General features: G+C 47.1%; 1 protein-coding gene across 3 annotated transcripts; it reads left to right on the forward strand.

The window, feature by feature from the left end:
- On the forward strand, positions 1-27,662 carry TMPRSS13 (transmembrane serine protease 13). 3 transcript variants are annotated; one of them, XM_060180011.1, is made up of 14 exons: positions 1-134; positions 11,716-11,995; positions 12,983-13,087; positions 15,437-15,475; positions 15,562-15,684; positions 16,611-16,740; positions 18,011-18,103; positions 19,562-19,605; positions 19,912-20,074; positions 20,913-21,085; positions 24,616-24,714; positions 25,078-25,220; positions 25,386-25,538; positions 26,241-27,662. In XM_060180011.1, the coding sequence occupies exons 1-14, from the start codon at positions 114-116 to the stop codon at positions 26,265-26,267; spliced, it is 1,593 nt and encodes a 530-aa protein (XP_060035994.1). In that variant the 5' UTR covers positions 1-113; the 3' UTR covers positions 26,268-27,662. The 3 variants fall into 3 exon arrangements, with proteins under 3 accessions (XP_060035994.1, XP_007523052.2, XP_060035995.1); XM_007522990.3 differs by lacking the exon at positions 15,437-15,475; XM_060180012.1 differs by lacking the exons at positions 25,078-25,220; positions 26,241-27,662 and having other exon boundaries at positions 25,386-25,519.
- Positions 27,663-27,736: the final 74 nt, after the last annotated feature.

Here is a 27,736-nt window from a genome sequence, read left to right on the forward strand (position 1 = left end):
CTGGCCCTCAGTCCTCCAGCCCCCTTTTCCCCACATGTCTGGAAGCAAGGGGCCAACATGGATCTTCCTGTTGTTGACACCAGCTGAACCTGGGAGCCTCCTCTTGGGAGACCATGGAAAGGAACAGGAGTCCGGTGAGTGTGTCCCTGAGCCTCAGGCCAGAACTTCCTGGTACTGGGAAAGCAGAGACAGGCTAGGAAGCCAGTGGGGCACTGCTCCCCGTGTGCCTTAGTGGTTTGGGGGAGCGGGAAGGGGAAGGTGTGTCTTTTCTCATTGGAAGTTACTAGGGAATTGAAGTTTACTTGGCTTTCTTCTATCACAGTGCCTGGAAGGGGCTCCTGGGAGGAGAGACTTATGGGATTTGGGGACTGGATAGGAAATGCCCTAGGGTTTTAAGAGTGGCCCTGGACCTCCTGCTCTGTGGTCTTGAGTGCACCAACCAGGACAGCTATGCTGCTAAGCCACCTCCCCCCTCTCCCTTGCTGTTTGAGACTCACTAAGCCTTAGTCTTCTAACTGGATTTCAAGGTTCTCTTTCTCATAAAGCATCCTAGAAAATGATTCCATATGTGCATTTAAGATTTTCATGGGAATTTTTCAACCTCCATTAGTCATTCATTGTGGGCCTCCAAAAGAGCTACCTGTGTCTAATCATAATCCATTCTGTCCCAGCCCATTCTTGCTTTCATCTTCTGCTCTTGTTGGTAGTAGAAGATAGCTAGGGTGTCACCTGTGGGAAAGTCAGCCATGTACACAGAGAAGGTTTCCAAAGTCCTTGTGCTACCATTCTTCAGATTTCCTAAGGGACATTCCTCTTGTGCTCTAATCTCTATCGCTCTTGTTTTCTGTTCCTCTCCACCTTCTTTTATTCTCTGCTGATGTGATGGAAACTGGGACTGTGAGAAGGATGAAATAGAAAGGATCAGCTCAGCCTATGTTCTGGCTCCTCATGGGATTATGGTTCATTCTGAGCCATGAATGTGTTTCTGCAAACTTGCCACTATCTCTCCCACTATTCCTCCAGTCCCTTCTTGGTTTCTTTTTCTTTTTTTTTTTTTTTTTTAATTTTTTTTTATATTTTATTTTATTTATTTATTCCCTTTTGTTGCCCTTGTTGTTTTATTGTTGTAGTTATTGTTGTTGTCGTCGTTGTTGGATAGGACAGAGAGAAACGGAGAGAGGAGGGGAAGACAGAGAGGGGGAGAGAAAGACAGACACCTGCAGACCTGCTTCACCGCCTGTGAAGCGACTCCCCTGCAGGTGGGGAGCCGGGGTTCGAGCCGGGATCCTTATGCCGGTCCTTGTGCTTTGCGCCACCTGCGCTTCTTGGTTTCTTTTTCTCAGGCTTCCTTCCCCATCCTTGGATCTGGTCTATATGATTCAGGTCTCTGCCTCACCAAATCCTGGGGCCCACTGGAACCTCTGAGTAGTATGGATGATGCATATGGCAAAGTGGAGTCTTTTCTGGGGTCTGGGGGAGGTGACACCCTAGTCACAGCTGTAAGCATGCTTGTTGGTAGTGTTCTTGGGACCTAAGTGAAACAAAGGGTTAGAAGGACTGCTATGTTGCTTGGGGTGGGTGGTAGGGCCAGTTCCTGGATAGAGTGATGGCAGTGGGGGGTATTTGCCCAGGAAGTTCATCTGTCCAGAACCAGAGACAAGCCTGCAAGATCCTGAAGAGGAACAAATTGGAGGGTAGATTTTTCATTATTGATGGACCAATGGGTACTCCTAATTAATTCATGAATTAAATGTGAAATAGTGTGGGTGGGATTGCCTTCATTCTGGGAGGATATCCTAACTTAGCTTGGACTGGAAGAATGGAACCACTATGTCCCGATTTAAGATTCTTAACTTATACTCACTTTTTAAATATTTTACTTATTTGTTTGCCACCAGGGTTATTGCTAGGGCTCAGTATCTTCATGACTCCACATGGGCATTTCTTTTTGTCCCTCTAGATAGAGGTTGATTCTTAGAGAATGAGCAGTGGGGAGGGAGAGGAGGGAGAGAAAATACAGCACCATTCTACTCCTCGTGAGGCTTTCCTCCTGTAGGTGCTGCTATGTGGTGATCCAGGGTTTGAGCCCAGGTCCTCAGCTGGTCATGTGTGTGGGTGAGCCACCTGCTAACACAGAGGCCCTTACTCTTACCTGCAGCTGATTTCTTAACACTAGTCAGGAGCACAAAGACTTTCTCATTCCTCACATTTTCTTTGAGGGCTTCGGTGCAGAGAGGCATTATGTTTTTTGTTTTTGTTTTTGTTTTTGTTTTTGTTTTTTTTGCCCCCAGTGCACTATGAATTCACTGCTCCTGGAGGCTTAATTTTTCCCTTTTGTTGCCCTTGTTTATCGTTGTTGTTACCATTGCTGTTATTGCTGTAGTATTGTTGGATAGGACAGAGAGAAATGGAAAGAGGAGGGGAAGACACAGAGGAGGAGAGAAAGACATCTGCTCGTGAAGTGACCTCCCTGCAGGTGGGGAGCCTGGGTCTCAAACTGGGATCCTTATACTGGTCCTTACTGGTCCTTGCATGTCACACCTTGTGCTCTTAACCCACTGCACTACCACCCAGCCCCCAGCATTATGGCTTTTGTCCTTCATTTCTATAAAGCAGTGAGGAAGGTGGTGGTCTGTGGACTTAAGCTGAGGAAGCTCATGCATAAGCTGGTTATATCTTCAGAAAGACTTGTGGAAAGAGAGTGGATAAGGCTCTGAACTTCTCTATATCCAACAAGAAGTTGTATGATGAGGTGGACAGAATACTAACCAAGTTGTAGATTGCCTATGAGTTTGGATAAAACATGTAACATTTTCACACTTCTGTTTTTTGTTGTTGTTGTTGTTGTTCATCTACAAAATGGAATGCGTGTTATCTAAGGAGTCTTTCACATCGTGGAGTAGAATAGCATAGATGACAAATACAGAGATAAGGAAGCATGCATGGAGTCTGAAAATGTAGTGTCTTAGCCTAAATTCTTAAAAAAAAAAATTGGACAAATATCTTCTCAATACCTTAGTCTCCCCACATACCAAAGACAAAGGCTGGACAGATAAACTCCCAGGACCCTTCTTTTCTGTACTGTCAATCTCTGGAATTATATAAAATGGAATTACTGCAGTGTGCCACTGGATATATGCTTTTGTTCTTGAAAAACTGTGTGTTTTTTATTTTTTCAAAATGAATTATATTTTAAAATTTAAAAATGTGCAGTGCTTTTCTTTAAAAAAAAAGTGGGGGGGGTGGTTCCAGGTGGTGGAGCAGCAGGTTAAGTGCACGTGGCGCAAAGCGCAAGGACCAGCATGGGGATCTCAGTTTGAGCCCCTGGCTCTCCACCTGTGGGGGGAGGGGGGGAGTCTCTTCACAGGCAGTGAAACAGGCCTGCAGGTGTCTACCTTTCTCCCTCTCTGTCTTTCCCTCCTCTCTCAATTTCTTTCTGTCCTATCCAACAACAATAAGGACAACAAAAAACGATAACAAAACGGAGCACAAGGGGGGAAATGGCCTCCAGGAGCAGTGGATTTGTAATGCAAGCTCCGAGCCCCAGCAATAACCCTGGAGGCAAAAAAAAAAAAAAGCTTGAAACAGACCAATTGATAAAGCATCAATCCTTTGTAGAATGGATTTTCATATACTGGGTCTCAAGTCAGCCTATGTCCACAGATGCCATAAGCTGGAGAATGGCTGGAGGTCCCAGTCTGGCTCAGGGTGGGGCACCATCCCCAGAGCAGGCTGGGTAGGCTCAAAGGATCAAGTCATCTTGGTGACTGTGCCATGCCTCTGACCTCAAAGTGCAGGCACCCTCAGGATCCCCACTCCTGCCTTTTGCTCTTGCAGGCAGGCAGCTCCCACTAGGGACCTTTGTGTTTCATGTTGTCAGTGATGCCTAGCAATCTCCCACCTGGCCTATCCTCTTCTTGCCACCTCCATCCCATATCCCTCTGTATTGTCCCTGTCACTTGGCAAGTGTGAACACAGATGTGTGGGAGTCCAGGGCTCCATGCTGGGGTGCTGGGCGGGAAGGCCAATTGATGCAACTATGGCCACTTAGCTTAAGTGTCTTGTTTTGGCAAAACAGCTTCCTCTTGAAACAGCAACAATGGGGGCAGCCTGTGCCGAGCCAGGTGAGCAGAATGCTAGAGAGAGGCATGAGGAAAGCCAGCACAGGGAAGCCAGGGCTTTGTCAGCCAAGCACAGGCCCTGACAGTGCAGGCTGAGGCTAGCTCCTCAAGATAGGGTAGTGAGATTCAGAACTGTCCAGGGACTGTGTTACCACCCCACATTCACAGGGAAGTGGCGTGGTGAGAAACTGAAGCACAGGTTCCTGGGCAATCAAATGTTATTTGCTTAGTGCTTGCTGGCAGTCAGTGTTTAAATTATTCAATGAGTAAATTAATGGACAAATGAATGAACAAGGAGATGTTTTGAATTCAGTTTAACAGGAATTCCTGAGACTTTTTCTTGTGTATAGGAGCCCCATAAACTAAAAGGGTGCTGGCCAGTGACTTTCAGCTTCTCTATAGCAGTAACCAGTTTTGTTCACATGAAATATCTTTAATGTTTATTTATTTATTTTGAGAGAGAGAATGAGAGAGGAGGGAGGAAGGAAGAGAGACCAAATCACTGCTCAACTCTGGCAATAAGGTGGTGCAAGGGCAAAAGTCTGCAGTGTGGGGGACCCTGGCATGCAGTCTGACGCTCTAATAACTCTCCATTGAAGTCTTACATGGAGCCCATTTATAACAGAAGTCAGTTCTTTTTGAAGTGGGCTAGAGGGTCCAGAGCCCTTTACCTACTAAACTCATCTTCAAGGCATTCCCACAGAATCTCTGTTGTCCTATGGAATCCTGTTTGAAATCACCTGATTGTCTAACCCCTGATTTTATACATTAAGGAACTGAGACCCAGTGAGGAATGTGACTGTTCCTTCAGTCACATGGCTAGCTGGTTAAGGGCAGAAACAAGACTCCATGTGTCTCCCATGCCTCATGCAGCGGTTTCTCAGTCTGGAGCCTGCTTTAATTCCAGACTGATATAGTGATATGGCAGGGGTGGTCCCTGAAGTTTACAGTGTGTGTGTGTGTGTGTGTGTGTGTGTACATACCAGTGGTAGGGGTGGGGTTGTGGCTAGTGATTGAGTAGGAAAAGCTGCTGAAGAAGTCTTTCTGTGTTCTGAGGGGAGCCTGTGTTTGTAAGGTTTTTCTGGGCTTAAGGATGGGACAGTAAGAGGGACCCCATATTCCTGGAAGTACAGGAAAGTGCAGGTTGAGCACTGAAGCTGAGACGGAATCCATGGTCCACCTCTAGACCAGTTCCATAGAGGCCACACTGGATGAATAGTTCAGTTCTCCCCTACCATGATCTCAGTGGTCCTCAACCTCCTGAGAGATAAGGGGGATTTGTAGACCTTGTCAAAAGACCTTCTGGGCTTTCTTGGTACCCCTTAATGTTTCCAGTTGGGATTGGGAGAACCACTGTCTACCTAGCCTAGAGTGCTGGGGTACTGACCAGGGCTCCCACCCATGCCCACCCTGTGAATATCCTCTATCAGGGTTGCTGGGAGAAAGAATCTGTTACAGGGGTCTAAGTGCAGTGAGGGGTCCTTTCTGGTTAGAACTGGTAAGGGGGAGGCAATGGGAAAGCACAGTGATGGTCAGTCTCAAGAGAAGGAGCCAGAAAACTGGAGTTCTGGGCCTGGCACTCCTCCAGCTTGCTGTGTGACCTTAAATAAATCATCTTGACTTTCTGGGTCATAATCACCTCATCAGTTAGATAAAGGGTTAGACTAGAGAGTTTTCAAGATCCTTCTAGCTCTGACAGCCTGTGCTATGATCAACCTTAAGGATGGGTAGCTTATGAAGGGATGGCCCAGGACTGAGGACAGAAGCCCACCTAGATTGAGCCAGCTGTACAAAGACCTGATGAACTTGGCCTTGGACTATGAAGATAGGTTGTAGTCACTGCTACAATGGACAGGCTTTAAAGCTAGCACAAGGTTCCCCCCCACACACACACACACAAAGATTATGGCTGGGATTTGGTGCTTGTACTGTAACCTCATTATTCCTGGGGGCCATTTTTTGTCCCTTTTTTCCCTTTCCCTTTTCTTTCTTTCTTTTTTTTTTTGATAGAGACTGAGAGAAGAGAGAGACCTGCAGCCCTTCTTGACCCATCCTAAAGCTTTCTCACACATGGTAATGTGTGCACTCTACTGGGTGTGCCATTGCCTGACTCCAGCTCAAGGCTTATTTATGGGGTTCTTCTCTCTGTCTACTGGGTGCTCTCAGTGATCTTCCTGTACTGTCTCAGAGTCCAGGCTTCTGCCTGTGCCTGGAGAAAAGTCTAAGCAATGCCCGGGGCTTAATCAACAACAGCAGCTATGTAACCCCAGAGAAGAAGCAGGCCCTAAGGGGGCTTTGATACCACTCAGCACAGTACCTCTTTGGTATCACTGGCTTGCAGGACACCCGGAGAGTTGTACTCCATCCTCAACTAAATAAGGAAGGTCCCAAGGGGCAGAGTCTATCACAGGAAATCACAAAAATGTTCCATTTATTTAGGGGATGAGGGATATACTCCTGGAAAGTGGGGTGGAGAGCACTTGACTAGGTGTAAGAAGGCTTTGAATTTTGTCCCCATTCTGCCATAAGAAGTACCTGAGTGTGGCAAAACACACACTCTCTGGGCTCTACTACCTTGCCTGTAAAGTGGGAATAATAATCCTCAGCAGTGCCTATCCAGGAAAGTGCACCAAAGTCAGGGACACTCTGTTCAGCTATTTCCTTGCTTGTGCTCCACCCACCTAGCTTGGGGTAGGCTGGTCTTCAGGCAACTGGAGGAGAGCCTAGGTTGAGGGGTGTCCATGCTCCTGCCCCAGGAGTCCTGGTCCATTCATCAGAGCTACATCCCTGTGTCTTCTGCTCACCAGCACAGGCTAGGGGTCGAGCCAGTGCTGGTCTGGGTTTTGCCTCTTCTGTCTTGGGAGTTTGGGCAATGAATCTTCTCCTTCTCCCTCCCCCACCTGCTAAAGGGATCTGCTCAAGGGTGAGGTCAGGCTTCTGGTAGGGAGACAAGAATCTTAGCAGCTGCTCTTTGAGAACTGAGGAAAGGAAATGAGTTACTGCTATAGCAGAGCCGACATCTGGAACTTAACAGCAGGATGGGTGGCATACCATGAAATGGGCTGCAAAGGTGGGCTGTGCAATCTCCATCCTGCTGCCACATGGGCAGTGACCACTGGGGACTTGGGTCCTAGAACTTTATCCTGTTGCTCTCCGTCATGATGGGATAAAAATACCAGGGTTGTGGAGTTTTGCTGTGGTGAAAACAGCTGGAGTTTGTTCTTGATTGAGATTGTTATAGAGTCCCTATAAGACCACTGATCAGTTTAGAGGTGTTAGGCATGCTGTCTGGTTCCCCCTCCCAAACCCCAGTTCCCTCATATGCAAACTGCAAATAATAATTCATGTTTACTTTGCTAACTAGGAATCTTGTAAGAATTATAGGAAGTAACAAACATGAAAGTTGTTTTCAGACTGTAAGCCCTAAAGATATAAAGGTTCCAGATTTGATCCCTCATGAACCACCAACAACCAGGGTTGAGTATAATGCTGTGATTAAAAAAAGAAGAAGAAGAAGAAAAAGAAAAGAGAGAGGGAGGGGAGAGGGGGAGGAAAAGAGGAAGAGAGAGCAAAAGAAGAGAGAGAAGAGAGAAAGGCTGTTTCTATTTTCAGATAATTTTGGTCCAGACTATTTGGTCCTAGTTAAAATATTCTGGTTAAGAATCTGCGTCCTGCCACTTAAGTCCTGTGGTGTGAATTTGAACACAATTTTTCTCAATGTTTTTGGACTTCAATTTTAAAGTCTATAAAACAGGGCTGACAGTACCAATTGCAAAGAGCTGTAGCAGGGTTGCAGTGGGATCCAGTAAAGTGGGTCATGATTTTCATTAACGTGATGATCACGTATAGACTGGGTTCTCTGCTCAGTCCATATTTATTTAGAGGAAGGAAGCACAACTAGTCACCTCTCTCTCATGTGGAGACAGACTCTGAAGTGTTAACTTACTTGCCTGCGGTAGCCCAATTAGGAAAAGATGCAGTCATATTTTAACACAGATGTTTCTATTTCAAGCCCAGCTTCTTAACAAACAAACACCCACCATCACAGCTTTGGTCACCAAGTCCTTACTTTATTTACATACTCACAACAATGCTATGCACAGGGTGATTGACTCAGCTCAAAGATAAGGAAATGGAGGTGTAAAGAGGTTAAGTCACTTGCCCAGAATCATTAGTTGACTTAGAGGCACCTTTACAACTGTGACACTGCTGCTTCTGCCACCAAACTCCACCTGGTCCTGAAATACCACAGAGTCCAACTGTGATGCCAGCTGGAAGGTTCCATAAGACTAAGAAACCCTGGCACCAGTCCTGTGCCCCCATGGTACTCTCAGACCTCAAGCTACCAGTTCCCAGTTCTCAGGCCTTGCCACAAATGCAGAAGGAACGCTGTATGCCCAAGCTACAGGGAGAAGACACAGCCAGGAAGCTTCAGCTGCTCACTCCAGAAAACAGGATTCTGAGTCCCACTGGCTTGAGACAGGCTCTTGGCTGTGTGATTCTAAGCAATCTGAGCTCTGAGCTATGGTTTTCTCACCTGTCAAATGGGCTTCTGAAAATATCAGACTCTCAAGAACAGAATGACAACCTTGCAAAGCCATAAACAGGGAAGTTTATTGTAAACTCTCAAGTAACATACCGATAAGAGCTATTGTCATTGTATCTCTCAGATTATGAGAATGCCCCCTGAGGTGGAGGGAGAGAGTATGAGCATAGCCGGGAGTGAGGCCTGGCAGGCCAGGTGCCTCATGCCAGGGTGACAGACATGTGCAAAGGCTCTGGCCACCACAAATGGAAGCCCTGGGATCTGGAGAGCCAGGTTTTCCCCTCTCATCAAGGGACTGTAGTTCTGTCTTTGTTTTCTCTGTCTTCCCAGAAATGAACTCACACCAGTTTTCCATTAAATCTCAGCCTGGCTGGTGCTCTGTGTGCCAAGACCTATGGGGTGACAGTGACCCTTTTCTTGGGTGCTAAGTGCTTGCTTTCTTATTTTATCTCACCAGAGCCCCTGGATTGTTAGTCCTACTCAAGAAGTTAAAAGTACAGAAAACTAAAAAGTGACATGCCCAGGGTGCCCTGCTAGGCCTAGGAATCCAGGCTACCTGACTACAGTCACTGTGAGTTCTGTATTTCAGCATATCACACTGTTTTTCCTTGCCTCGACCCCAGCCCTACTCCCCTTTGTGGCTTCCACACTATGTGCTGTCTACACTGTCTGAAATCTTGACCTTCAGGCAATGGGTTGAGAGGGAGGTCTGAGCTCTGGTTCAGCTGGGAAGGGGTAATAGCATCTGCGCTCCAGGTCCCTAAGCACATGCAGGGGTGTTGTGCTCAGCTCACTGGGGCTTCAGGACCTCTGTGTGTTTACCCACATCCAGTAACACGCTTCCCTCCACTCCCTGTGCCCACATAGTTTTTTCTCCTGGTCTTTTCCTCTGGAAAGCCGAATGTGGTCAGGGATTTGATGTCTCTCTTTTTCAAAAGGTATTATTTATTTATCTACTTATTGACTTATTTATTATTGGATAGAGACAGAAATTGAGAGAGGAGATAGAGAGGGAAAGATACAGACACCTGCAGCCCTGCTTCATCCCTGTGAAGTTTTCATCCTGCAGGTGGGGTCCAGGGGCTTGAACCAGGGTCTTTGCACACTGTAATGTGTGTGCTTAACCACATGTGCCACTGCCTGGCCCCACTTGATATGTCTCCTTGAATTCATTCTACAGTCCCCAGAAAAGTGAGGGTGACCAAATTGATTCCCTTTGACTGTTAGAAAAAGGAAATTCATAAATATATGAAAACAAAAAGAAGTGCCCTTCCTGGTAGGAACGATGGTGTTGACTGTAGCTAGGTGTTGACCTTTTGTTAACTGGTCTGCTGAATCATAATGTCAAATTCTTTTAAACATAGTGGTAGGCGAGGACTTGCAACAGAGGAGCCAGACTTGAGTGCCAGAGACTCTGTTTCCTCTGCACAGCCTTTACCACTGTGCCCCAGCGTAGGGTCCTTCCTGCACATGCTTTCTTCCTGCTGCCCGAAGACTGCCCTCATAGCAGCCAGTCAGTTCTCAGAAAAGGCTGTGTGAGCATGAGAGGCAGCCCTGCCCTGCCAACTTCTAGAGGAGGCTGAAGTGACAGAGATGGAGTGAGGAAGGACAACTGAATCACTAAGGGGCCAAAAGGAAATGATAAGATCCCTAATCTGTGTCTTTATAAAAGAAAGTAGGTCTTTCAGACCAGGGCCCAGCAGTCAGCAGAGGCTCAAGCACATCTGGCCATCCTTGAAAATCCATGGGCTTCTTTTTTTTTTAGAAGTTTTCTTAAAAATATTTATTTTTTTATTTCCTTTTGTTGCCCTAGTTGTTTTATTGTTGTAGTTGTTTTTGTTGTTACTGATGTCATCATTGTTGGATAGGACAGAGAGAAATGGAGAGAGGAGGGGAAGACAGAGAGGGGGAGAGAAAGGTAGACATCTACAGACCTGCTTCACCACCTGTGAAGTGACTCCCCTGCAGGTGGGGATCAGGGGGCTCAAACCGGGTTCCTTAGCTGGTCCTTGCGCTTTGCGCCATGTGCGCTTAACCCGCTGCACTACCGCTCGACTTCCCCATGGGCTTCTTCTCCGAGATTTAGAGCGTTCAAATGCTCAAGTCTCCAAGAGGAACAGAACTGGACTTCACTCATTGCTTGCTGGTGTCAGCTGGTCTGATGACGATGGTCTGATGGTCCCATGCATCCCTCAGAGAGGCAGCAGAGCCTGGTGGCCCCATGAGTGGTCCTTTACTCTGGTTCATCCTTGTTCTGCTTCTCTCCAGCTTCAAGAACTTGATCACGGTTCTTAAATTATTTGCCCCTGTGCAAAATGGGGGTAATAAAAGTTCCTATCTCAGGGTTGTTCTGAGGATTGGTGAGAAAATACATCTAAAGCACATAGAACATGTTAAGTTCTCTTTAACTATACATCAAAGTACTAGTTCTAAATTAATAAATCTCTCCACCTAGAGCTGAGCAAGGCTGAGGATCTTGTTTAAGAGTGGTGGAATCACATCCTTGCTGACTCCTGTGTCTTGCTGCTCCAATTGTCCTTGATGTGTTGATGTTTGTGTGCTTGCATGTACATGCACACGCATGGTGTGTATTCTGAGTACTCCATTGTTACCAAGAATAGAGGGTACATTGAAAGTCAGACCTTTACTTAAGCAGTGCTTGTCACACTTTTTGATGACAACTCATAGTGAGGTTAGTGGTTTATAATATAGCACACAGATGGACGAAAAGGCTGGAGACTCTCAGAGTAAGGGCCCAGTCCAGCATCCTCTTCTTTGAGGGCCCCTGAGACACTAGCTGAAGTCAGTGTCTCAGCCCTCTGCCCTCTTCCCTCTGTATACAGCTCCTTGTGGCAGGGAGAGACTGTGGGGATAGCAGGCTCTCTGAGCTTTATTCCACCTTTGGACAGGTGTCTTCTCAGATGCTTTCCTGTCAGGGAGTTCTTCTCACACGTTAACCATTTGCACCAGTAACCATTTGCTGGTAGCTGGGGTGGGGAGGAGTTGGCAGGGGAGTCTCCTGAAGGATATCTTCCTGTCTGTTTCCAGAATGCTTCTCCATCAAGGACACCACCAGCCTGGGCATCCCCAGCCCGGGCATCCCCAGCCCGAGCATCTCCAGCCCGAGCATCCCCGGCTCGTGCATCACCTTCCAGATCATCATCTGGCAGGTCATCATGCGCCAGGTCATCCTCCACCAGGTCGGCTTCCACGGTCTCCTCTCCATCAAGAGTGTACCTTGTCAGAGCAACACCAGTGGCGGCAGTGCCTATTCATACAGCTTCTGCCAGTTCTGTGCCAACTACAAGGGCCACCAGGGAGAGCACAGGTAAGGGGATGCTGCAGGGAAGGCTGACAAACAAGAAAGCAGTTTCCAGGCAGAGGGAATAATCTCTGAGTTGAGTCTCTGTGCCTCCTCTTACCCTGAGATAATGAATGAGGAGACTGGGGTATAGTCAGCCTTGGTCAGTGAGGGACCTGAGGAGGTAGAAGCAGAAAGGAGCAAACCCAAGATAAGAAAATCGGATGCAGATGGGGTGGGGATAAGACACAGAATTAACCACACAGGTATCACTTTGGAGGCAGGGCTCTCTGCTGCACAGTACAGATGTGAAGAGCAGGGGCTTCTGATTAGAGTACTGCGAGCTGTTCTTGGGCTGCCCTGTTGGTCAGCTGGAGAAGCTGGAGTCTGTTTAGGAGTGAGTTCCTGACCAGTGGGTGGGCCCCTTAGTGGGTGGGTAGGGGAGACGGGGCAATTCTGACCTGGCAGCACTTCTCATCCTCAGCTCTCCACACTGTGGCTTATGTACTTTAGCTGCTAGGAGGTCTGAGATGCTCAGTGAGCTTTGGGGACTGGCTCTGCCCTTAGTGGGATAGTGTTCGTGCCCGTTATAATTCTGCCCTCCCACCACAATACAGATAGGCCTAGAAAGGCTTTCAGGTTTGGAGTTCCTTAGTCTTGCCCTCACACAGGTTGGTGAGTTACTTAAGTGTGGTGACATTTGAAATCAGGCAGTCCCTTTGCTGACACTCAAGAACCAAAAAGAACTTCCATGAACCTCAGTTTCCCCATCTATAGAATGGGTACAGATACACCCAACTCAGACAATTGCTTTGATAAATAAGGTGCCATGTGAGGTACCTGGCTAGTCCATAGAAGACGTTTAGTAAAAGAGAGCATTTGGAATCAGGTGGGGTGGGCCCATATTGTGGGATGGAGAGTTCTTGACAGCCTTGACCCCATTTTCTTCTCCCTCCTCCACTGCATCAGACTCCTCTCCAACAGCCTCACCCTCTGCTCCCACCCCACTTGTAGGTATCAGCTTACCCAAATTCACTTGGGAGGAGAGCCAGAAGCGGCTGCCACTGATTGGATGCATCCTTCTCCTCATCGCCTTTGTGGCCTTGCTCATCATTCTCTGTGAGTTCAACAGAGGGCCCAAGGGCAGGCTCTGACTGTGGTCTGGGGATGAGGGCACAGAGGGACAGTCTGCAAATGGCTTAGACTATGGCATCCCTAGGCGCCTTTGAGATAGCTGGGGTAAGAGTGTGGTAAATCAGAAGAGCCTGGACTGGGGTCCCCTCTGCATCTTAGTTGGGCTCAGTTTCTGCATCTTCAGATAGGACTGAATTCATTCAGTGAATGAATTCAACTTAAGATGTGCTTAGTTTGATCTCATAAAGCCTGCTCTCAGTAATGGGAAATAAGTGAGCTAATGGAAAAATGCCCAACATAAAATTCCACTCTTAACAATGCTAAGTATTAAAACAAACATAAAAACACTGATTAGGAAAACTCTCTCAGGTATTTTTAGCCAATGGGGTAAAATGTTTGGGAGTTCAGTCCCTGCCTCCGTTTCCCCTTTCTTTTTGGAAAACATACCAAGGACAAGTTCCAGGGCTCTGCTGGGGAGTCCACTATGAGCGCAGCACTGTGGGGATCATTGAGGGGGGACAAAAGTGGAGCTTGCACCATATTGTCCTGTCCTCAGTGAGATTTACATTTCCTGGGGGACTCAGCCACAAGTGACGGTTACAAGCATTTGAGTGTGATGATGAAGAGATGATGGCTGCTTGGGCTGGGGAGGCAGGGACAGCTTACGAAGTTCAGAGGGTCAGCCAGGCAACTGAAAGATGGGAGAGCACCCTGAATAGGGCATCAGAGCTGATAAACAGATTCAAGAAACGGGGGGTGTGTGTGTAAGGTCAGCATGGAGAGAGGGAAGAGACCTGCTTAACCAGCAAGGTGAATATACATCTGGGGTCCTGAGGTCTTCTGTTTGTTGGGCATCACTCAGTTTTGTTTTGTTTTTTAACTTTTTAAAAGATTTATATGAGGAAGAAAACCAGGGCATTAGTCTGGGACACCCATTGCTGAGGATCAGATGCAGCACCTCATGCTTGAAGGTCCAACACATTATCCACTGCACCACCTCCCAGGCCACATGTAGTGAACTTTAAATGTCAGGCCAAGGGTGTGAATTCTGCTGAGAGGGCAGCACTGTGATGGAGAGCAGGTGGACAGTGGCTTGCAAGCCCCCATCTAGTAGAGCTGTTTGTGCATGAAGGTAGTACCCAAGTCTCAGGTTCTCCATCTGTCTGACCAAGTGGTAATATTGCTGTCACAATGCATGTACAGGCCTCAGCACTGAGGTTGCAACAAATCCTCCCTGAGATTCTCCTTCCAGTACTTGCTGCCCTGTCAGGGAAGGCCTTGGGCAGAAAATAGCCTGTAGAGGGTGAGTTGACATCAAGGGACAGCACTTTCAACTGTGACAGCCCTCAGCAGGGGTTCCTCTCCATGCTCTTTGACTTCCAGGCCAGGGATGAGGTATCACTGAGTACCTACGTGTGCATGAGCGCATGTCACTGAGCAGTCACTGAGTATCTACATGGTAGGGTCACACTAGAGCCTTGACCCTTCCTTTCCTTACCCCCAGTCTTGAGCTGTCTCTGCTATGCAGCAAGATGCCCCTTGACATGCAGGAGAGATGGCTCAGGAGTACTGAGAGCTTCAGCACCCAGGCCCTGGGAGGGAGAAGATCTCAAGATCAGTAGAGATTTTGCCTGTACCTGGAAGGAGCAGATAGAGAGCATGGCCAAAGAGCATGCTGGGGCCTGTGGAGAACAAGGGAAACAGCTGAGGTGTTGGCTAAGGACTAGAGTTGGAATGAGGGGTTAGAACTCAAGGTGGGGGAAGACTCCAAGCCGGAGAGACAGTTTCTAGTTTGGAAATGAACAGATGTTAGAGATAGGGAGTCACAAAGCTGGATTTGCATTTGGTCTATAATAATACATTTGAGATGCAGCCACCTAGAACTGCTCATTGAATGGGAAAGAACTTCTATGCATAAAGACGAGGAATGGAGCAGAGGTGAGCACTGGGAATACCTCACAATTAGGGGTCAGGGGGAGAGAGAAAGCCCAGGAACTTCTGAGGATAAGAGGTAGCCTTTGAGAAGACGGAACAGGCAGCACTTGTATGTGCATGGCTGTGGAGATAGAATTTTCTCTGCTGTGACCATGGAATACAGAGAGGAAAGGATGCCTTAGAAGGATATTTTGGAATACTGGAAGACTGTTTTGCTGGCCACTTCTTGCCAACTTGTAGGGAAGGGGAGTTCCCAAATTAGTACCCACCACTACATGCCCCCCCTTCTTCTCTTTATATATATTTTTTCTTTCTGAATGGCTGCTCAAGTCTGCCTGCTGCTGCCCTGCATGCAGGAGCTTTCTGGAACATTCCTGAGCAGCCTTTTTCTCCACACAGATGGGGGAGGAGAACCCCAGAGCCCAAGAGGGATTGCAGGTCGGTGTCTCAGAACCCCCAGGGCCTTGGGCTGTTGTGTCTTGTCTTTGTAGGTCTGGCAGTTACCCTGCTTCTCTTTTTTCCAGTTTATTTCTGGCGTGGCCACACAGGGATAAAATATAAGGAGCCAGTGGAGAGCTGCCCCAGGCACGCAGTGCGCTGTGATGGAGTGGTGGACTGCAAACTCAGGAGCGATGAGCTGGGCTGTGGTAAGAGGGCTGTCATGGGTGTGTGTGTGTGTGTGTATGTACATGTGTACATGCATGCATGCATACGTGCACAGGTGTGTGAGTGTGCAACAGCTTACATGTGCACTCTGGTGATTGCAGACTGTGATGCAAACTCTAACAGAGGCAGTGGACAAAGAAGTGGAGTGTCTGGATTCTAGTCACAGCAGATTTGTAGCCGAACTTGGCTTTGAGTGTTAAGTGACTTGGGCAAATCACTTTCATTCTCTGGTCTTCACTTTCCTAATTTGTAGAATGAATGGTTTGGCCAAGCTCAGAAGTCTCAAATAAAATCTGAGTCACTACTCCTACAGCCTCATGAAGGTCATTTTATAAACAGCTGGCCTCTAAGAGCACATATTTCTTTTAGAACTTTGGTCCTTTTTTATGTCTTATTTATAGCCCTAATACAGGTGTCGATGGGCACAGGTCCCATCCATTTCACTAGGGGTGTGTGTGTGTGTGTGTGTGTGTGTGTGTCTGTCTGTATGTATGTATGTATATCTGTGTGTGTGTGTCCCCTTGCCTATAACCATGCCCATGTGGAACTGAGCCAGTCCAGTGGGCTCTTGACACAGACATTATTTCTCTTGTTGCTCTCTCATTGTTGTCATTGCCCTCTCTGGGTGGCAGCTCCTGGACATGTTCACCATTTCACCTTGTACTGTCCCTGAGTCCTGTCACACAGAGAGCTTTTGCCATGCCCAGTCCCTTGCTTTGACTTTGCCCTTCTTGGGTATTTTGGGTTTCTGGGAATGACTGGTGACCATCAGCTTTTGTAAATTTCCCCAATCTCAGCAAGGAGCTTCCAAATAAGAGCATCTTGAAACCTTCCTCAGCTCCTTCTCCCAAGAATTGGAAGCTTCTTTGTTACTGAGGACTTACTGTGCCTCTTCCTTGCCCTGCAGTGAGGTTTGACTGGGACAAGTCTCTGCTTAAAGTTTACTCTGGATCCTCCCATCAGTGGCTTCCTGTCTGCAGCCACAATTGGAACAACTCCTACTCTAAGAAGATCTGTCAACAGCTGGGCTTTGAGAAGTAAGCCTCCCCTTCAGAGTCTGGGTCCTGTGAGGACTCAGGCTTTTTGCAGAAACTTCATGTTAAAAAAAGGGAGCAGAACTGAGGCCACTAGCTCAGGATACCCTTACTTTATTCAGGGGCAAGGTGTAAAGCAATTCTATGTGGAGTTGTAGCAGGCTCACATAACTCTGTACAGCTCTATTGGCAGCTAGAAGTTCAGGCTGTGCAGGTGGACTTGTGACCATCATGGCCCGGGCTGTAAGTTATAAATTGGGAAGCAAAAGTGGCATGTGTGGCTCAGTAAAATCATAAGACATCTTTGTCTCTAAAGGTTTTTAACAAAGAAAGCAACATTTGTGAGTGGATCAGGGACAGAGTAAACAATGACCTTCCCTCTTGAAGAAGTCTGATTTGCAAGTTATGTGACCGACTTCAGCCTCTCTTCGAGTTTGTCTCAATATTCAAACAAAGTTATTTTGGGGTTCACTGATATGCATGTGAGATTGTAGAGAGAGAGCTTTAGGATCTCACTGTGTATGAACTATTTAAAGGCTATGCATTTATCAGTAGAAAACTTGGGCTTGAGAGCTAAAACTTTGAACCAGTTCTCTGCCCCAATCTTAGCTCCAGAGTTTTAATTCAAACACACAGATCTGGATGATTGAGTTGGAAGATGATGGACATATTTTATCACTAAATTATATGATCTTTTACAAGTCTGAGCCTAGAAAAGTGTGTAATTGATTTAAAAAATGTTTATTGAGCTTTTACTACGTGCCAGAGACTATGTGTCACCCAGATACAAAGGAATAGGCAGGACTCTGTCTTTCCAGAGTCTCTGGTATGGTGTGGGTGGGAGAGACATGAGCCTGGTTACAGCACATAAGAATAGGTTAGTGTTTCTTAAACTGAGAGTATATCAGAATCACTTGGACGGCCTGGTAAACAATTTAGCAGGCCTAGGACAAGGCACACAAAATTGCATTTATCATTATTATTACAGAGAGACAAGAATACTGTCATATGCAGTGCTGAGCCTCAGACCTCTACCCACTCAGCCACCTCCCCATCCCAAGAATGTGTATGTCTAACAAATTCCCAGAAGGTGCTAATGCTGCCAGTTGGACCACACTTTGAAAGATAGTGGACTGACACATATTGGGGTGGAGGGTGGAAAGTGTGGGTGGGATCAGACTTGATAGTTCCTGGCAGAATCTCTATCACTAGTTGGGGAACAGAACTGGAATCTGCCTCAAGAACACTCATGCTTTCCCCACATCCCTTACAGTGCCTACAGGACAACTGAGGTGGGCCACCGGGATTTCACTGACAGCTTCTCAATCTCCAGCTACAACTCCACCATCCAGGAAAGCCTCGCCAGGTACGGTGGCAGCTGCCCAGGCTGCCTGTCTGCTGGCAGGGCAGGGGAATGGGGCTGTGAGGCTTTGAGTCAGTAAACCTCACTTCTTCCCTTTTGGGAACCAGCTACCAGGTATTCCTTATGAATGTCAGGGGTATCACATAAGCACCCCCATTCACCACTACCTGTCTGCTGACTTAGAAGTTCTTTTTTTTTTTTAAGGATTTTTTAAAAATTTTATTTATTTTCCCTTTTATTGCCCTTGTTGTCTTTTTATCGTTGCTGTATTGATTGCTGTTATTGATGTTGTTGTTGTTGGATAGAACAGGGAGAAATGGAGAGAGGAGGGGGAAGACAAAGAGGAGGAGAGAAAGATAGACACCTGCAGACTTGCCTATGAAGCGTCTCCCCTGCAGGTGGGGAGCCAGGGGCTCGAACCAGGATCCTTAAGCCAGTCCTTGCGCTTCGCACCACGTGTGCTTAACCCGCTGCACTACCGCCCAACTCCCGATTTAGAAGTTCTTATTTATGGTACTGGGCAGTGATGCACCTTGTTAAGCACATTGGTGCAAAGCACAGGGATCCCGGTTCGAGCTCCCAGCTCCCCACCTGCAGGAGGGTCGTTTCACAAATGGTGAAGCAGGTCTGCAGGTGTCTTTTTCTCCCCCTTCTCTGTCCTCCCTTCCTCTCTCAATTTCTCTATCCTATCCAACAGCAACAAAATAGAAAAAGTGGCTACCAGGAGCAGTGGATTTGTAGTGCAGGCACCAAGCCCCAGCAATAACCCTGGAGGCAAAAAACAAACAAATAAACAGAAAAGTTCTCATTGAGGCTTGTTGCAGGTAGCACATTGAGGTCAGGAGCCCCCAAGAGTGTCTGGTTGCCAGAAACAGTGAATAAACGTTGCAACCAGCAGTCATCCAGGTGTCAGGATGAATGCTGCTACTGGCAGTGGGCTTAGCTGAATGCTACTACTGGCAGTGGCTGAGGTGGGGAGGGTGGTGTGCTGTTGGAGCAGCAGCCGCAGGGGCAGTGCAGGAACCCCCCTGAGAGGCAGGGGCCTCCTTCTCCTCTGTCATTTTGACACTACAGCCCCATTCCGTCCTAGTCTCAGTGAGAGTTAGGTTGGTGGGCACTCCACAGACTTGCAGTGTTTATCTTGGGGATAGGGAAGAATAAACAAGACCCCTAGAGCAGAAAAGGGGATGGTGAAGGAAGGGAGAATTAGATATATTCAGATGTTGCTTTGTGCTAGATGGCTTGCAAGCAACTTGCCGTTAGAAAACTTGGTGAAAGTGTTTTCCAGTGAGCCGTCCTCACTCCTGAAGAAAACATTGAAAAGTTTTCTTCTCTCTACTAGGAGTTTCCATCTTCTTTTGCAAAGGCAACAGGATAGGAACTGAACAAGGTTTAATCAGGGAAGACTTCCTGCAGGAGGTGGCTAATGTACCCTTTTTCTACCTTCTATGTCTCCTGCAGATCTCGTTGCCCTTCCCAGCAGTATATTTCTCTTCAGTGTTCCCGTAAGAAGATATTTTTCCTTCTGGATTGTTGCCTGTGTGGGGTGGGACCCCTGTTGGGGTGATGATTAGCCTTGGAAGCCTAAGCCAGAAGAAGGACTTAACTGGCAGGACAGCTTCAAGGGTATGGGGTCGTCAAACACTGGGCAATTCCAGTGAGTTTCCTTTTCTCCAGACCGCTCAGCCCAAGAAAGCCATTCAAGTGTAGACGATCTTAGGATGGGGCCCTAGCCTACCCTGGGCTGTGGGAGTATGGCGGCAGCTCCAGAGCAGCAGTGCTTATCATTTGTCTCTTATGCTTCCTCCCAGACTGTGGACTGAGGGCCATGGCAGGGCGCATCGTAGGTGGGGCACTGGCCTCAGAGAACAAGTGGCCTTGGCAAGTGAGCCTGCACTATGGCACAACCCATATCTGCGGGGGCACACTGATCGATGCCCAGTGGGTGCTCACCGCTGCCCACTGCTTCTTTGTGTGAGTGCCCATGCGGGAGGGAATTTGTTGCTGAGGGAGGGATGGATAAAAGGGTTGGGGACCACCAGAAGGACTAAGGGCAGATGACTTCTCTCCCACTGGAGGAGTGTTTGATGTGAGTCCAGTCCCCAAGTGCCATGGCTTGCAGTTGGTATTTGGTTCTGGGGATGTGAATTGGAGAACTTGTTCTGAGCTGGGTCAGAAATGAGAAATTGCTATCGATGGCTCCTGGGTAGAGTAGGGCAGGTAGGCAGGAGGACATGGGGGCCTGCTTCCAAAGAACAGGGTTAAATAAAGAGACTTACTGGATAGGAGCTTGAGAAATCAGGAATGCTACCCAGGAACTAAGGATGGGGAGGTGGGGAGGGTGGTGCAGCCAACAACTGATAGTCACCAGACAGACTTGTCCCTTTGAGCTGATAGGCAGGGAAGATTCTGGACCAGGCCTCTGGGGCACTGGCTTCTCCAGTAGTAATTCTCCAGAGGAATACTTGATCTTGTCTAGAGCTTAGAACAATCTCCTGAGCTATGTCAGCCCATCTTGTCATGTTCTCAGTGACAGGTGGAGGAGACAGTGGGGAGAATATTTAGAGAACTTACTCATTCCTCTCCTCCCCTATATGATTATAAAGTACAGAGAACCAGTTCAGAATGATCTAGAGTTGATAGATTGGTTTGGCTCCCAGGGATAGGATAGAGAGCTATTACCAGGGATCATTTCATTCATTCTCCTGCCTCCAAGTTGATGTGAGTTCAGGTTGAAGCTCTGTGAATACGTTGCTACCAGTGGGCCCTGTCAGGTGTGTAACAGGTCCAGACTGTCTTATGCTCCTTACAGGACTCGAGAGAAGATCCTGGAGGGTTGGAAGGTGTATGCGGGCACCAACAACCTACACCAGCTGCCTGAGGCTTCCTCCGTCTCCCAGATTATCATCAATGGCAACTACAGCGATGAGCAGGATGACTACGATATTGCCCTCATGCGCCTTTCCAAGCCCCTGACCCTGTCTGGTGAGTAAATCAATACCACTTTGGTTTCCCACGCCAGCCCCTGGCTCAGGCTCTGCACTCAGCAGCATCTGTCAGCATGTCTCCGAGTCCCAGGGCTTTAGTATGGTGGACACCAGACTCAAAAGACCATTTAATGGGATGATCTTTCTTTTACATCTGGAGAAACTGAGGCTCAGAGGTTGGAAATGTTTGCTCCAAATGACACATCTTACATTGCAAATTGGTGACAGTGCCAGGCTTGAGGTACTGATGTTAATCAATATAAATAAATTGAATTGCTTCACTGGGATGAACTGAGCACTCTCCAGAGACCCGACACTGCTGGGCATTTGCATCTACTATTTCATTTGTTCTTGACAACTAATCCTGAGGACCAAGTATTCTACTAGTTTTATTACACATGTGAGGAGAATGGAATTTTAGAGAGAGAATTACCTGAGACAAGAACATTAAGTAGCAACTCTAGGACCAGACCCTGGTTGTTCTTGATTTAGAAGCCATGCTCCTCCCGCTTGGCTCTAGCTGGTAAATTGTCACATCGAGAGCAGGAGTGCCCACATAGACAACTGACTGCCTGAGACTGGAGCTAAGGAGCAAAGAAGGCTTTGCAAAGGACATGCTACCAAACTTCTCCATGCTTCAGAGGCTTCCTTCATGAATCTGTTCATTCATTTGTTCTCTTATTTTTTTTTAAGTATTTAATTTATTTTATTTTTGAGAGAGATGCAGAGAGAGAAAGACACAGAGAGAAACACCAGCGCACTGCTCAGCTCTGCCTTATGGTGGTGCGGAGGGGAGGGGGGGGATTGAACCTTGGACTCTGGAGCCTCAGGCATGAGGCATGAGTCTGTTTGCATAACCATTATGCTATCTCCCCTCTGCTGTTCTCTTATTAAGACTCAGTAACCTACCTACTAATTCAGAGTCTTATAGAAGTCTCTGTAGCTGCAGCTGCTTAAAGAACAAAACAGGGTGACACATAGGCAGCAGGTAGAGGCCAGTGAAGCCATGAGGAGGTGCGGTGACACAGCTCAGGTCCCTAGTCAGTCCTAGCAGGCTGGTGCTAAGGAAGGGTGGCTAGCATGGGCTGGGATATCTGGAAGCTTTGGAGGAGTTAGTTCAGCCTACTCTTGCTTGGAGCCTGTGAGTTGGTGTTTCTTGGCACACTGATTATCCAGGCGGCGTCTGTTATGAATCAGAGGTGAGTTCATCAGAGTGAGGTGAGCGGGAGGAACCCCTGGCTGAGCTGGCTAAGGCAGAGCCTGCACAAAACCATGCACACCAGCCTGCTAGCCCTCCTCCCTCCTCCTACCCACTCCAACCTGTGGAGCCAGGACTGTGAGGTGAGGGGTTCTTGTTGCCCCTACCACACACACACAAAACAGGGATAGTGGGTATGAAGGGCTAGACTAGACCTTCACTTTGTAAAACTCAGATTTCATTTTGATAATTATGAAAACCTTCTGTTTCCCCTACTTCGAGCACTACTTGGAGACTTAAATTAAATTAAACAATTTGTAAAACCAAATGAAAGCCATTATAGCGTTGCATACGGTTTTCAGACTATGGTGGTGTCTCTTTCCCGATTCTGATAAGCCCTGGTGGAAAGCAGATCTCCACTCGTAAACTCATGACTGAGATGTTTGTAGCCCTGCAGGCAGGCCATGTGACCTAATTTTTGGTTTACATATCAGGCCATATTTTCTTAAACTCATTTGATAAGCTAAGCACTTAGAAGTCACAGTACTATATGAGTAAAATTTGTGAAAACTTACCAATAAATTTAATTACCCCATAAAATAAGTAAGTATTAAATTTTTGAGACTATCTCAAAAGTGAGTATAAACTATTTTAATAAGTCATGTTTAGCATTTTATGTTAATAATTGATGCTGTCTGTGTATTTATTTTTTTGTTTACTCTCTAGCAGACAAAATATGTGTGTCATTAAAGCTTAGGAGCCAAATTATAGGATAAGAATTAATATCCATTCTCCCTCTCTCCATTTTTGTTGAGTATTTTCTCTGTTAGATGCATTTGTAGGTATAGGAAACTGCAGTGAGTATAATAAACAATGGTAACACTACAAAATTCTCTCTTTCAACTAATATTTCTCTTTTAAATTTTATTAGTGATTTAATATTGATTTATAAAATTAAAAGAAAATGGGCACAACTTCTCACCATTCCCACCACCAGAATTCTGAATCCTCTATCCCTCCATTGTAAGCTACAGTAGTTCTCTTAAGGTTGCAGATATGAGTTAACTATTATTTCTACAAATATCTTTCCACATTTGTATATATCTGCCTTTTTTTCCCCTTAAGGTCCCATTTTCTCTTCCTTTCTATGTCACACATACACCTATTACTACATCCAAATGTCCCTCCCTTTTTCTTTTTTTCTCTCTGGATCTTGATAGAATTGGAGTTCCAAGCCCTCTGGTCATCTTCTCCCTACCATTTCTCCCCCACTGGGACTACAGACCAAAATTCTTTCTGGGGTGCAGAAGGTGGGACTTCTGGCTTCTGTAATTGCTTTTCCACTGGACATGGGCGTTGGCAGGTCGATCCATACCCCTAGCCTGTTTCTATCTTTCCCTAGAGGGATAAGGCTCTGGAGAGGTGAGGTCCCAGGACACAATGGTGATGTTGTCTACCCAGGGAAGTCAAGATGGAATCATGTTAGTGTCTGCAAATTGGTGGCTGAAAGGCAGCAGTATATAAAGCAGGACAAAATAATTAATGAATAAGATCCAAAAGTAGGAACAGCAGATGAGAATAGGGATCTAAGGATGGAAAGAAGTCCATTTTAGGCATGTCCCTAGAGACCCACAACTATCATAGTTTTCTCGAGTTTGATAGCTAACAAAAGGTAGGGGTAGATAGCATAATGGTTATGCAAAGAGACTCTCATGCCTGAGGCTTTAAAGTCCCAGGTTCAATCCCCTGCAGCACCATAAGCCATAGCTGAACAGTGCTCTGGTAAAAATAATAACAATAATAATAAATAGATAAATAAATACCAAATATAGCTAACAAGGAGTTGGACATAAATGTTTTTTTGAGATGATAATGTCAAGGGTTTTGAAAAGAGCTAGAAAGTTAGATTAAAGTAGAGAGTAGCTCCCGATCTTCAGCTAACTAATTCTTACTGCAAATTTTCGCAGTCTTACCTAGAGATGCTAGTCCTCAGGGAGATCCCCTTGAGAGAGAAAGTCTCACCTTGCTCAGCCAGCGAGTGCTTCCTTCTAGCCAGGATTGCAGTTCTTGGTGGAAGAGACACACAATTACTACGTCAGCTTGACACAGGTGAATTCCCAAGGCATATGTATCTGTTCTTTGAAGTTAGAGTGTTTGGGAGGACTCAGGTGGCCATCAAAGGCTCGAGGGCCAAGATGAAATGATTAAAACCCTAGAAGATTGAGAACTGCTTTGGGGGCAAGGAAGGGACCTTAGGATTCTGGTACTCGTGCCCTCCACCCAGACATCCAGCCCTGTCTTTGCACTGATTCCTTGAGGTCTTATTGCAGCTCATATTCATCCTGCCTGCCTCCCCATGCATGGGCAGACCTTCAGCCTCAATGAGACCTGCTGGATCACAGGCTTTGGCAAGACCAAGGAGACAGATGGTAAGTGGCAGAGATGCTAGACTCTGCATGGGCCTGTGGGTGTGGTGTGTGTTTATATATGTGATTCTGTATGGTGTGTCTGGGTGTGCAGATTGGAATATCTATATGAGGGGTGCTTTAAGTGAGGGTTTAATTTAGAGATTCTCAGGACTCTTGCTCCCCACCTGAAGTAGGGACACTTCATGAGTGGTGAAGCAGGTCTTCAGGTGTCTGTCTTTCTCTCTCCCTCTTATCTCTCCCTCCCCTCTCAATTTCTCTTTGTCCCGGGAATGGTACCTCCTCTCTGAGGTGGGCAGTTAACAGGCCATGTAACCACCCCATGTCTTACTCCCTGCTCTCTTTCTCTCCTCTGCCTCACTGAAGAGAAGACATCCCCCTTCCTCCGGGAGGTACAGGTCAACCTCATTGACTTTAAAAAATGCAACGACTACCTGGTCTATGACAGTTACCTTACCCCGAGGATGATGTGTGCTGGGGACCTCCGGGGAGGCAGAGACTCTTGCCAGGTGAGGCAGCTTTCTGGATGGGACTTGGGTCCTGGTGCCCGCCCCTCCTGAGGAAGAGTGGGGGTAAAGCAGGGTGTTGGGGTCAGAGTGAGAATCAGGTATTCACTGCTTCTTACTCAAGGAACACCTCTCCCACCTTGCTGATGTGTCTTTTCTTCCCTGTAGGGAGATAGTGGGGGCCCCCTGGTTTGTCAACAGAACAACCGCTGGTACCTGACAGGAGTCACCAGCTGGGGCACAGGCTGTGGCCAGAGAAACAAGCCTGGTGTGTACACCAAAGTGACAGAAGTCCTCCCCTGGATTTACAGAAAGATGGAGGTGAGAGTCCTGTATGGGCACTGTACTATAGTCTGTGAGCTCCCACAAGTACAGTGCCTAAAAGAGGGTGCAGGCTTTTCCCAGGGTCTCGCCAAAGGTTTCTTAGCCCCTCATATTCAGAAGGTGTCCTGGGAAATTCAGAAAGTACAAAAGACAGGACAAGAGTCAAGTACAAGGCCTGGAACTAACCCCAGATGCCTGTGTTTCTCTCTCTCCTTTTCCATTTTTAAAGCATAATCCAGAGGTTTAGGGAGGGGTATGGTTGGATGATGGCCCCAGTGTCACAGTCCTCTCTTCAGTGATGACCAAGTTGTGAGATGACCATCCTTCCTTGGCAGAAATGTGGTTTCATGGGGGAATGGGCATCAAGAAATTGGATCTGCTGTCACCTGTGCTTGCCCAGCCCAACCTCTGCCTGGGTCTGCATCCTATTTGTAAAGCGAAAAAGCTATGCCTGCCCTGCCCTTCTTCAGCTGGCTAAAGGCAGAACAGTGGCAAGTTCCAATGGGTGTGGGAATGACTGGCCCAGAAATCCAGCCTGCTGGGGTTCTCAGGACCTCTCAGTCTAATCCTCTTTGCCCTTCTTCTGAGGGAAGGGCAAATGACAGCGGAAGTGAATTTTACTCTTACCCCTTCCATTATGGTGTGTGCTTCCAGCCCACCCACCCCACCCTCACCCTGCTCTTCCTCTTCTTTCCTCAGAGTGAGGTGCGGTTCCGGAAATCCTAAGCAGCTGCCCTGCCCCACCTCACACACTGGCTGTTGGGAAGATTCTGCCTCAGTGACTAGGCCAAGTGAAACACTCTGAGCCACAGGCCACAAGGCACCTTCATTATGCCACCTCTACTCCTGCTACCCCTGTGAATATGCACATGTGTGTTTGTGTTTGGTGTGTGTGTGTACACATGTGAGTGTGTGCACATGTACTCGAACACTCTCCCAACAGCTTCAGAAACGAGGAAATTGTCAGCTTTCCCCCAAACTTCAGACTGGAAATCACCTGAAGATAATAACTTGGGCAACATGGATGTTTTTACATGCATGTCATTAATGGACAGAGGAGGTGGAGCCTAAACAGAGTACCAAGATGGCCCAGGAAGGTCACATAGAATTCTTGCTTCTCCAACCCTGACTTGGAATGGGCAGTCCAGGTGACCTCACCACTGTCCAGGCATGGTGCTCATTCCATTGGAGTGCTTGAGCCATATCTTTAGGAAGATATTACCACTGGCATCTCTCAAACTTCGAACTGGTGCAGTGGTTGCTCGGGCTGACATAGTGAAGAGGGCTCAGTCCTCTTACTGTTGGGGGCAAAATTTAATTTAATTTATTTTTATATTTAACAAGTAGAAGTAGATGTAGTTTTAAAGATTCTCAAAAAGTCCAGGGGCCTGAATAGCTAGCAGCAACCATTCCAAGAACTCACAGGGATTCAGGCGTATATACTGTTGTAAAGTCCTGTGAAAAGTTCCTGGCCTCTGGAGACCAGATGAAGGAGATACTCAGGGAAGTGAATTTTCATGTGGGCCAGCAGGCAAATCCAACACAAAGAGAGTCACAAACTCACTGTATCCAAAGACTGCGGCTAGGATGGGAAGTAATACATGCTGCTGTTTCCAGGTGGATAGAATCTTTTGGACCTGGGGCTGTCCTGGGACTCTGGAGTTTCTTCACAGCTCTCTTAGTCTAGAAAGAGAGGACAACCATGAAGAAAAATTTAACACTGTCCCCAGTTTCTCCAAATAACCCTCTGAAGGATCCAAGATGTCTTGCTCCTATAAGCCATGTGTGGGCCTGGCTAAGGCCTAGTCTTGCCCAACATTGCTTCTGGGGCATCTGTTCCTCCCCTAGTCTTGTTCTGCTCACTTTCTCTGGGCCCCTGTGGTGGTGCAGTGAGGCAGCATCCATGCGGATCAGCCCAGCCAGAAAGGCAGGCAGCCTCGATGGGGAGAGAATGCTCTGGAATAGCTGGCTGGAGTTGTCTGGCATGACTACATGGAGCCTGATGGTGCAGATCATGCTGGAAGATGTTATCAAGGCCAAGGCCTGAAGTGAGAACAGCATCCTCCACAGCACCTCCCTGCCAATGGTTTTCAACAATAAAACTCATATATAACCTTTGAATCCTTTGTCATTGGATTTCTTACTGATACCCTGGGTCGACATTTAAGGTTATCCACCCAGATGCTCAGATTGCC

Source organism: Erinaceus europaeus, chromosome 20 (assembly GCF_950295315.1).
Source record: "Erinaceus europaeus chromosome 20, mEriEur2.1, whole genome shotgun sequence".
NCBI lineage: Eukaryota > Metazoa > Chordata > Mammalia > Eulipotyphla > Erinaceidae > Erinaceus > Erinaceus europaeus.